General features: G+C 34.2%; 1 protein-coding gene across 1 annotated transcript; it reads left to right on the forward strand.

The window, feature by feature from the left end:
• Nucleotides 1-7,509: 7,509 nt before the first annotated feature.
• Nucleotides 7,510-8,147, forward strand: LOC101891197 (general odorant-binding protein 56d). The gene is made up of 2 exons (XM_005188708.4): nucleotides 7,510-7,669; nucleotides 7,730-8,147. Exons 1-2 carry the CDS (start codon nucleotides 7,610-7,612, stop codon nucleotides 8,078-8,080), a joined length of 411 nt encoding a protein of 136 aa, XP_005188765.3. The 5' UTR covers nucleotides 7,510-7,609; the 3' UTR covers nucleotides 8,081-8,147.
• Nucleotides 8,148-12,729: the final 4,582 nt, after the last annotated feature.

Raw genomic sequence — 12,729 nt, forward strand, 5'->3', positions numbered from 1 at the left:
TACATTCGTTGAAGTCTCATCAACGACTGAGACCACAGCAAACGTACTGTTTTGTGCATCTGTGATGAAGATCTTCAAATATAGCTATGGGTTTATCTCGCCTCGTTCTCCATGTGACAAACAAATGAACAAAGACATAATACCCTTACCACTATGTGGTGTAGGGTATAACAATATTTAAGTCTTTATCGTTATCCATCTAAAATAATGTTTGTTGGAGATTTTTTTTTTTACAAAATTCATATAAAGCACGACTTTAGCCCTAGTAAATGTTTTACACCATCCACCTTGTCATTCCTTTTGTAACATCCTTAAATATTTGTCGTGGATCCCATAAAGCATATATATTCATGATCAGCGTAAAATTCTAAGTCGATTTAAAATTCTCAGACGGGCGTCTGTCTGTCTGTTGAAATCGCGATACAGCCCACATTATTTGACGTGGAGCTTCCAAATTTAGCAGAACAATTTGTATTATGTCTAGGATGGTTGGTATTGAAAATGAGATATTTCGGTCCACGTCTTGGTATAGCCGCCATGTAACGCAACCTCCCAATATTCTCTATTTCGATGATTTTAGCGACATTATTCACCGGAATTGTTTAAAATTTGGTATTTGAAGTTCGTAAAGATCTGCCCTCTTACAACGGTACCTCCCGATATTCGGTATTTTGATGATTTTAGCGACTACTACAGCATGTGACAGAAAGTTGTCTGTGCAGGTCCACGTTTTCTGGTATTTTGATGATTTTAGCAGAGTGCGGAACTTGTCCTTCTATTTATTGAGGTAAGATAGAATAAGAGTTATTAATACCCATTCAATTAAAGTTTTTACCAAAATTGTTATTTTGAAGCTGTATTCCCTTAACAACGTAAACTGTGTATTCATGGTAGCCAACCTCACCTGTTTTTAGTCATATTTCATGTAACATTACTTTTTTTTTTAATTTAATACTTCAGTCACAGTTTTTTAAAAAAAAAAAAAAAATCAACAAAAACAATACCATCAATGAAAATTCAGTTAATTTACAATTAAATATTATGACTTGTAATATTGACCATGATTGAGGTTGAATATCGTCATTCATTATCTTATTGTGCTTTTATCGTGGCAAGTTTAAATTTAGCTTTTATTGCCATTAATTAACATACAATTAACACAGAGAAGAATTGAACTTGAAATTTAATTTTAGGAAAAAAAATTCTTCAACATTTTTACAACTTTGTAATTCTCCCTTTCGGTGTAAAGTAACCAACCAACTGCCAGTGCCGAAGTGATGTAAGTATGTCTGCTTTTAAGCCCTTTTGCTTAGTTGGTGTAGTGTAAAACTGATGTTGAATTGCGAAACTAATGAATGCACATGAAATTAAACTGTCTACATAAATTGTCTTTTTATTTTCTATTTTAATTAACATTTTTCTTTGTAATTGAGAGAAATATTCTCAATTGTAAATTCTTGGTTTTGATTTATAGATCAGTGTGGAGTAGTGTATTTAATGTTTTAACTACGATTCGCTGTCAGTTGTTAGTGTAATAAAAGTGGGCTCTTTGATTTTTTTTCTAAAATTTGAATGTTGTGTTTAAGAATAACAAGTGAATATAATATTAACTTAGCGAACTCAATATTCCGACAAGCAAGACGTTTTTATACCCTACAACACTATGTGTTGAGGGTATTATAAGTTTGATTGGGCCAGAATTTATGTAACACCTCGAAATATTGGTTTCCCATATAGGAAAGTATATATGGATCTTCCTAGCTCGCCGAGCTGAGTCGATCTAGCTATGTATGTCCGTCCGTCCGTCTGTCCGTCTGTCCATGTAAATTTGTAATCACGCTACAGGTCGCAATTATGGCCCGATCATTACGAAATTTTGCACGAAGGTGGGGTTTGGGTCAAAATAGAAGCCTATTTCTTTTGGAGATGGTCGCCAAATGTTTAGGGGTTGAAATGGACCAAATACTGAAAAAATGTCGGATTTTGCAGTAGCTATACAGGTCGCAATTATAGACTAATCGACGCGGAATTTAGCATGCAGCTAGAGTTTAGGGCGGGGAAGAAGCCTACCAATTTGGGTGGTCATCGGATAATATTTAGCGGGTAAAATAGACCATATCTTTTGTGTTGAAAAAAATCAAAATTTTTCATTAAACCGCGAATATTTTTAATCCTGGCGAAATCACAAAGCCATGACAAGGTTACTTCTGACCTCTTCATTGATGTTAACATCCAACAAATCGGATATATAGCGAAATATGTGCCATATATATGTCTATCAAAGAAGATATGCTTGAAAGATCTCTTATATGTCGAGAACGGCTGAACTGATTTCGACAGTTCTCATTAATTCAGAATGGCCTCTTGGCAGGAAACATATTTTTGGCATATTTTCATTTTGAATTAAACATTTGGTAATATTTCTACAGCTAACAAAACTAAGTAGTTAGGATATCAGGATATCATATACATATCGCATTTATGGTCCGATCTTTACGAAATTTTGCATGGGTATAAGATGAGGGTCAGAATAGAAGCCTACTCTTTTTGGAGATGATCGCAATATATTTAGGGGTTGAAATGGACCAAAAAACTGCAAAATTGTCAGCAGGTCGTAATTATCGCCCGATCCTCACGCACATTTGTATGGGGGTTATCGGACATTGCAATAGCCAAGCAGTTTTGGATGGCCATCCAAAAATATTCAATGTGTGAAATATTTTGCCAATCATAGACAAAATACGAAAATGTTCATCCCAGTGACTTTTTGGAGAATTCACAAATACAGGAAAGACGCACTTCTGACTATTTCGTTAACGCTGGTTTCGTTGAAGAATATAGTCAAATGTCTGTATCTCATATTTAAGTTGTTATTATTCGAGAATTAGAGAACGAAACCTGATGGTTTTCTTTTATTATTTGTCACAATATCTTGTGGAAATCTTTCGAGTATCTCGCCTATATAAACTGTATCGTTTATTATAGTGTTGTAGGGTATTCAACGGTCGGCCCCGCTCGACTGTAGTCTTTGCTTACTTGTTTTATATTACTTTAATTACAAATTTTAGAAATTTTGATATTGCTTTGTCTATGGCTATGGCATCATAGCCTTAAAACTATTGAAGCAGAGAAATATTAAGATATAGCAAGTTGTAAAAAATCTCTGAATTGTTTCGCAATTTATGACAGATAAGAGATTGTGACCCTTTTGAATGGAATCGGATGTGAACTTAGCTTTTTATCAGTTTCATGGATATTCAAAATGTTGATCCTTTGTGGGAGAGGTACCAGAAGGACTGATCCGATCTCTACCATCATTATAATAGACCTTGTATTCATAGAAAAATTTAGATGTGCCAAGTCAGAATGGAATCGAATGGTAATTTCGGTTTAATGAGCTTCATGGGTATTCATCCCATCTTCACAGCAGATATTGTGTTTGTAGAAATTATTGAATGTGTGAAATATGAAGAGAACCGGATGCTTATTTTAGATTTTATAATCGTTTTGGTTATTAAAAATATTTTTTGAAAATATCGACTTTTTTTGTATATGTACAAGATGTATTCCATCTTCACATCAGATCTTCTGCTAGTAGATATATTTTGAAGTGCGACATTTGAAGACAATTGGATGCTTATTTCGTATTTTATAAGAGTTATAGTTATTCCAAATGTTGACCATTTGTGTGGGAAGTATATGGTGGAAAGGACCGATATTGTCCATTTTTGCACCTGACATAACACCGATGCAAACTTGCAAAGTTTGTACAAAATTGGGTAAACCGTTCGTGTCCTATTCGGTATATTATTTTCTTTGAAGATTTTGAGCTTTTGTGTTGGAGATACCAGAAGGTGTGGACCGATATTACCCATCTCTGAACTCTATATTAATTTGACAACAATACTACGATGTACCAAGTTTGTACCAAATCGGACACACCCTTTGAGAGTTATCTTGCATCCAGCCAGACAGACAGGCGGACGGACGGACATCAATAGGTCGACTTTAAATTTTCTGAAATGGATTTGGTTCAAAGAGCCCTAGGACCTAAACCCGTTATTTCGATGAGGCACGTATTAAATGATGACGGGTCCTGCATAGCCTTAAATTTGTTAAATTTGTTAAATTTCCACAAATCATTTGCTTGACCCAAGGACGAACCCTATTTGTGAGAATCGGTCCAAATTTAGATATAGCTCCCACATATATCTTCAATCGATCTCAGATTAATTGTGCACCAAATTACCTGGATTTTGTCAAATCTGGCCGAATTCAGGCTAGAAGCAACCACATCCCATATCTATGTTTCATCCGATTTGGTGTTAAAGTCCTTCACATGCATAATATGCACTCCACTAGAATGATGTTTGGTACCAGATAACTTATATAGCTTAAAAATGCTTCTGTCAATTTTTATCGAGGTCAGGTTAGATTTGGATATAGCTCCCATACATATCTTTATCCGATATATGGATAAATTGCTTAGAAATTCCGACTGAATTCGTCCTAGAAACAATTACTTCAAATTTGGTGAAAATCGGTTCAGATAAAGCTGTTGATCCCATACATATATTTCATCCGATTTGGGGTTTTAAGTTCCTCATCCACCCCAAAACTATTATCTTTGGTACCAGATATCAGATACAGCACGAAAACATCACTGTCAAATTGTATCGAAATGGCTTCAGATTTTTATGTACCTTCGATGCACATCTTTATTTGATTTTTCGGTTATTATCCACCATACATGTAATATTAGCCCAAATTGGATAGATTTTTTCATATTCCGAACCGAACCAAACATAACCGAATTTTTCCATTTGGTGAAACTATGTCCGGTATATCTATAGTTCCAATAAATATTTATACCCTACACCACATAGTGGTAAGGGAATTATGTCTTTGTGCATTTGTTTGTAACATGGAGAAGGAACCGAAATAGACCCATAGTTACTTTTGAGAACCTTCATAGAATCACTTTCTGAGTCGATTTATGCATGTCAGTCCGTCCGTCCGTCCGTCTGTCCATGTATTCTTGTGAACAAAATGCAGGTCGCATTTATTATCCGATTGAGATGAAATTTTCCAAACAATATATTTTTGGCCCAAGGACGAACCCTATTGAAATTGGTGAGAATCGGATCAAATTTAGATATAGCTCCCATATATATCTTCATCCGATTTCGGGTTAAATGTGCACCAAATGTCCACTATCAGTCCAAATTACCTGAATTTTGGCACACCCAACCGAGTTCGGCCTAGAAGTAGGTATATCAAATTTGAAAATCGGTTCAGATATAGCTATAGCTCTCATATATATCTTTCATCCGATTTGACCTTTAAGTTCCTCACATTCCTACTATGCAGTCCACAACCGTGATATTTGGTACCAGGTATTAGATGGAGCACAGGAATAGCTGTTTTAAATTTTATCGAAATCGGTTCAGATTTGGATATAGCTCCCACATATATATTCATCCTATTTCGGGTTAAATGTGCACCAAATGTCCACTATCAGTCCAAATTACCTGAATTTTGGCACACCCAACCGAGTTCGGCCTAGAAGCAAGTATATCAAATTTGGAGAAAATCGGTTCAGATATAGCTATAGCTCCCATATATATCTTTCATCCGATTTGATCTTTAAGTCCCTCACATTCCTACTATGCACTCCACAACCGTGATATTTGGTACCAGGAATTAGATGGAGCACAGAAATAGCTGTTTTAAATTTTATCGAAATCGGTTCAGATTTGGATATAGCTCCCATATATATCTTCATCCGATTTCGGGTGATTGACCACCAAATGGCCGTAATATCATCAATTTTGGCAAATCCGACCGAAACCAGCTTAGAAGCAAGTACACCAATTTTAGTAAAAATCGGTTCAGATATAGCTATAGCTCCACTATATATCTTTCGTCCGATTTGGTCTTTAAGTCCCTCACATTCGTAATATGCACTCCACAGGAATGATATTTGGTACCAAATATCAGATAAAGCCCAAAAATAGTTGATTTTAATTTTATTAAAATCTGTTCCGATTTGGATATACCTCCTATATATATCTTCATCCGATTTCGTGTTAATTGTGCAACAAATGGCCAATATCAGCCCAAATCACCTGAATTTTCGTACATAAGACCGAATTCAGTCTAGAAGCTAATACGTCAAATTTGGAGAAACCCGGTTCAAAGATAGCTATAGTACGTAAAATGCACGATAGATTTTGATTTTGTACCAAATATCACATAGAGCTCTGAAATGCCCTGTATAAACCTTTTTACGAGAGCTCTACTAAATATGCATAGTGGTGTAGGGTATCATATAGTCGGCCCCGCCCGACTTTTGAACTTTCCTTACTGGTTTAATTTAATTCTTATCGAGGTCATGTCATTCACAATACAGCAATGCTATTTGTTACTAGAGGTGCAAAACCTTCTCCCAATTTGTTAAAAATCGATTCAGAGTTCGATATAGTTTCCAAACTGTGACTACTCCAAAGCCATGATACGCATTCAAATATGGTTCATAGTTGGTACGATCTACTTCACATAAATTCCCAATATAATTTTTTTTTTGTTACGGGAGCCCTAATAAATACGCATAGTGGTGTAGGATATCACATAGTCTACCCCGCCCGACCTTTCCTTACTGAATTTAGTCGGAGTTTTCAATGGAATTATTGAAAAAAATATTTAACTATATATAATTTTATTAAAAGCAATAGCAAATACTGATTCGCTATTGCTGCTTTAAGGTACTTACATCCCATGACATATCTATATTACAAACAGGTTTTTTTCTTCTACGAAGCAAAGGGTGGGCCCGGTTTCCTTCTAACTTTGCTCATTTTAATATTTCTATTCAACTTTTTCAATTTAATTATATATCTGTCTATTTCCTCTGGTAGCTCTCCCACAAATGACATATAACGGCTTTAGGTCGAGTATCTATACCTATCGCAAAACCGTCTAGATATTCTCTAAATATTTTTAGTTTTTTTCTAATAAAATTAGGTCTAGATAAATAAAATTATCATGTTTTAAAAAAATATATCAAAATCTACAAATGCAATTATTAAATTTGTGTACCTTTCAACACATTAGGTAAATTGTAAAATACGATTCCCCCAAGTGTCAAAACTAACATGCAGTGATTTCCTCAAAACCTTTAATCTGAATTGTCAATCATTAATAATGTCATATTTTAACAAAAACCGAAACCTAGCGACATGGCTCTGTTGCAGTTTTGCACAAAATTTGTTGTTGCCAAATGCCGGCAACTAAAACCAGTTATATAACAACCGAAACCAAAATACAGTGGTAGCTAAAATTATTAATACACATGTTTGAAAAAAAAAAAAAAACAACAAGTAGGAATGACTAATTTGACGACCATGGGTATCATAAAAATGCATGATATTTTAGTTAACAAAAGTATCGTATTTAAATTTTAATGGCTTGTACCGCATGCAGCGACGCAATGCAAAACATGAAATGAATATAAATAGCCGAAACAAACTGGAACTTCCTAAGCAGTATCGCGTTGGCGTTTAGAACAAATACTTTAAATTATAATTAAAAGCTAACTAATATCTCAGCAATGAAGTTTGCCGTTGCTTTTGTGGCCCTCATCGTTTGCGGTATTGCCTATGGACAGCAGGTAAGATGGACTGAGCGAAAAAAATATTTTTTTTGACATTAAAATACGTTTTTCTTTTAGCACCTCAACCTAACCGAAGAACAAAAACTAAAGGCCTTGAAATACAGTGCCGAGTGTTTGGAAACGGAAAAGAGCACCACCGATGCTGCCAAGGCATTGATAAAGGGTCAATTTGAGGGTTTGGACAAGAATGCCAAATGCTTTGGTAACTGCTTCTTGGAAAAGGCCGGCTTTCTTGTCGATGGTGTTGTCCAACCGGCTGTGCTGTCGGAAAAATTAGGTCCCAATGTTGGCCAGGATAAATTGGATGTCATAATGTCGAAATGTAATAGCCTTAAGGGCAGTGATAATTGTGAAACTGCATTTGTGTTGTATCAGTGCTACTACAGGGAACATGCTGCCTTCTTTTGAGGCTTAAGTGTAAAGCCGGATTTTTTCAGTATTCAAATAATAAATTTTTTAAGAAATTAAAAAATAAGCACACACGAAATTTTATTTAATTGAAAGTGAAGGTGAAAAGATGTAGATCTGCAAAATTATTTCCAAGGACTAAGTCTGAATTAAAAAAAAATCAAGAGTTTCTATAACAATAAGCGTGGATTTTTAAAGAATTTTTTTTTTCTAAGAACTTCTAGTTTCATGAGCGAAGATTATTAAAATATTTTTCCCAAGGACTTCTAAAACCTTATGCGAGGATTTTTGCAATATTTTTCTTCAAGGACTTCTAAGACCAAAAGAATGGATTTTTAAAATATTTTTCTTCAAGGACTTCTAAAACCATAAGCGTGAATTTTTGAAATATTTTTCTTCAAGGACTTCTAAAACCATAAGAGTGGATTTTTGACATATTTTTCTTCCATAAGCATGGGTTTGTTAAAGAATTTTTTCAAGGACGTGTCAAACCATAAATTTGGTTTTTTTACAGATTTTTTCCGAACACCTCAAGACCTATAAGCGAGGATTTTTCCCTATAAACGTGGATTTTTTAAAGATTTTTTCCAAGGACTTAAAAACCTATAAACGTAGATTTTTAAATAAATTTTTCCAAGGACTTAAAGACCTATAAACTTGGATTTTTTAAAGAATTTTTTCCAAGGACTTAAAGACCTATAGACGTGGATTTTTTAAAGAATTTTTTCCAAGGACTTAAAGACCTGTAGACGTGGATTTTTTAAAGATTTTTTTCCAAGGATTAAAAGACCTGTAAACGTGGATTTTTTAAAGATTTTTTCCAAGGACTTAAAGACCTATAAACGTGGAATTTTTAGAGATTTTTTTCCAAGGACTAAAAGACTTGTAAACGTGGATTTTTTAAAGAATTTTTTCCAATAACTTAAAGACCTATAAACGTGGATTTTTTAAGGAATTTTTTCCAAGGACATAAAAACCTATAAACGTGAATTTTTAAGGTTTTTTTTCCAAGGACTTAAAAACTTATAAACGTTGATTTTTAAATATATTTTTTCAAGAACTTAAGGACCTATAAACGTGCATTTTTTAAAGAATTTTTTAACCAAATAAGTAAAATTTTTTCTAACAATTTAAAGACCTATTAACGTCGGTTTGACAAAATCATGAAGGACATCAAATCCTATAAACGTGGGTTTGAAAAAAATTGCCCGAGGACATCAAATCCAAAAAACGTGGATTAAAAAAAAATTGTCCAAGGACATCAAGTCCTATAAACGAGGACTTAAAAATAGTCCAAGGACATCAAGACGTATATAAACGTGGATTTAAAAAAAATTGTCTAAGGACATCAAGACGTATATTAACGTGGATTTAAAAAAATGTCCAAGGACATCAAGATCTATAAACGTGGATTTAAAAAAAATCCGAGGACATTAAGATTTATATAAATGTAGATGTAAAAGAAAATGTACAAGGACAAGGACAGATCTATAAACAATTTTTAATAAAAATTGTCCAGTTGGATTTTTCCCAAGGTTTTTTCAAATCAACGCGTGCATTTTTTAAAGAATGGTTTGCAAAGGCTTCCCAGGAACTTTTCGCGCGAGTAGATTTTCCATACATTTCTTCAAAAACGTTTAATACCATAAGCATGAATTGTGCAAAGATTTTGTGCCAAAACATGGATTTTATTTTTTTTTTTTCTAAAATTTCTTCCATGGACTTTAAGCATCATGAGCCTGGATTGAGCGTTGACTTTTTAATAATTTTTTTTTTACAAATATGTAGGGATATTTACAAGATTTCTTCCAAAATTTTTTAGTATCATAAGTGTGGATTTTGTTCAGTTTTTAATTGATTTTAGGACCATAAGCGTGAAAAAAGTTAGCGTAGCCCCAACAAACTATCCGTTATTTTCAATTGCTCATGTATCTGATATTTTCTGTTTTAATCTTCACATTATACACCACATCCGATTTGATGCAGCTATGAAGTGTTTATTTTTAATTGCCTACTTGCTGTGAAATACACTATTGTATTAAATGTTAATACAAATCAATTAAATACTGCAGCTACTAATTTAATATTTTTTTTTTAGAATTTAACACGTTAGAATTTAAATAAAAAATTATCATATAAATAACACGTTAATCTTTCACTAATTGTTTCTGGTAAAGTTGTGTGATAATGAAATGTGACTCTCACGTAAATGCTGTTTATTGAAATATTTAATTGTTCTGTATTTTCATAATTTTTAATTAAAGTTTTAGAGTGGTTGTCAACTAGCAATTTAGTAACTAAAATCTAAATTCAACTAATTTTATCTATTGTTTAAAAAAATGTATAAGCTGTATTTGCTATCTGTTTATTTTAACTTTGATTCAAATCTTACGAGGAACTAAGGAAAAAAAAAGAAAATGGGCAAATGGGTATAAATCTCTTTTATTCGATCAGTATCTAGACAAATATTTTTGAAGGATCACTGTAAAAGTTCCCACAGAAGACTATCGTCATGTATCTGGAATTTAAAAAGAAGACGGTAAAAGTAGCAAAATAACTTCCTAACTCGCAACGCCTATTAATTTCATCTGACTGTGGATCACTTTTGCACTTAACCAACATTGCATGTTTTCAAATTACCTACATCATATTGTGGCTCAAATGGGTTTTTGAAATAATGACCATTTTATTGATTTTTAATTGCATGCAGATATTCACTTAAACCACCGATAAAATAATTAAAATTCATTTATTTATGACATTTACAATATGTACAGGGTGAGATGAAAAAACTGCAACCAACCAATTCAGAATGCTGTCATTTCTAAGCCACTCGTCCGACAGCTGTTAAAATTATTCCAGTGACAGCTCATTATATTTTTTACAAGTGTACAAAAGCATTTTGCTGAGAATTTTCCAGAAAAAAAGTTATTCGTGATGGAATTTAGGCGTGATAGTGTGATTTCTTTATATTTGGCTGGAAAACCACAAGTGGATATCGGAAGAGCACTCCAGCATTTAAATGTGAATAAATCGTTTGCGTCTCATAACATCGCTCGTTACTGTGATACTGGTAGCGTAGCCCGACGTCAAGGAAGTGGACGGAAGAAAACAGCAACATCAGCAGAAATGGTACGAAAAGTAAAGAAGCGACTTGATCGAAACACGCGTCGCAGTGGCCGAAAAATGGCTCGTGAGCTGAACATATCGCAAATATTCCATTGGGCAAATATTGAAAAATGAGCTCGGGATAAAGCCATTAAAATTCCGAAAAGTGCAAGAGCTTACACCATAACAGAAAGAAAATAGACTAAAAAGAGCTAAAGAGTTGTATCGCTTGGCCGAAAGTGGTGAACTGCCGAATTTGGTTTTGTCCGATGAGAAAACATTCGTTGTCCAGCAGTTTGTAAACAAACAAAATGATCGGGTTTACTTGCCAAAGAGGTCAGCTAAAATGTGCAACTTAGGTTGGCCACCAGAAATCAAGCGCCGGCCATGGTGATGGTGTGTGCCGCCATAACAGCCGATGGTCATTCTCCGTTCTTATTAATCGACAGTGGCATCAGAATAAAGGCAGAAATATCATTGCGAAGATATTCTGGAGGGTGTATTAAAGCCTTGGGCACGCAAACATTTTGGCCGCATACCTTGGAAATTCCAACAGGACTCAGCACCATCGCACCCCGCACGCGCCACCCAACAATGGTTACAAAATGAGGTTCCTCGCTTCATTTCCAGCGCAAAATGACCACCAAAATCTCCGGATACCAATCCGTTGAACTATTGTGTCTGGAGTATTTTGGAAAGCAAAGTGGGCACTAAAAAATACCAAAGGGTCGATCACCTCAAGCAAGCGCTTCGCCTGTAATGGGCCAAAATACCGCAGACCAACATTCGGGCAGCGTGTGACGGTTTCATTAGCCGTTTGAAGGCCATAATTCGTTTCAAAACTGGCCAATTCGAACAAATCTAAACTAATTCTAAGATTTGATGCTATTTCCGACATTTTTTGCTTTCATTCAATAAAATTTAAAAAAAAAAGATTATGGCGTTTGACTTTGTTTCAGTTTTTTTTTTATCTCACCCTGTATGTTTACATCCCTGTCTTATTTTAGATATTTTAAAGACTCCTCCCCTGTTTTTTTAATATTTATTAACAATTTACTATGTAGACTTTTTAATGGGCACCTTATATTGTACAACAAAGTATGCTAATCGGGTCCGTATTACGATATATCCATTATAATACAGCAATCCTATATTTAGGGGCTTTACGTAGCCATTCCGGCGCATAGGATTGTTTGGAATTTTAGAATATCTTCAAGAATTGTTGAAACAAGGACATTCAGACATATTTCCCAATGTTTTTAATTGTTCATGGTGCAGGATGTAAGGCACTTTTAATATAATTAAGATGAATTTGATAAATGTCATTGTAGCTCAGATCATTGCTCTTATAATGCACCCAAACTTTTGCATTATCCATAGCGATTTAGTAAATTGATTTTTTATTTGGTTTCTGCATGATTGCCCTAATTTAAAATCCATTAGCGAAATACTTCTATAAATGCGAAAGACAGTATGCACTTCAGCTAAAATATCACCAAGGACGTTTACAGCTAACAAATCTCTTAAAAATTCGGTAAAAA

Source organism: Musca domestica, unplaced genomic scaffold (genome assembly GCF_030504385.1).
Source record: "Musca domestica strain aabys unplaced genomic scaffold, Musca_domestica.polishedcontigs.V.1.1 46, whole genome shotgun sequence".
NCBI classification, from domain to species: domain Eukaryota; kingdom Metazoa; phylum Arthropoda; class Insecta; order Diptera; family Muscidae; genus Musca; species Musca domestica.

Excerpts from the sequence above, each read along its gene's own strand:
- LOC101891197 (XM_005188708.4), top strand. The coding sequence starts at position 7,610 with ATGAAGTTTGCCGTTGCTTTTGTGGCCCTCATCGTTTGCGGTATTGCC. Across the intron at positions 7,670-7,729 it reads GTATTGCCTATGGACAGCAG|CACCTCAACCTAACCGAAGA; the intron begins GTAAGATGGACT and ends TTTTTCTTTTAG.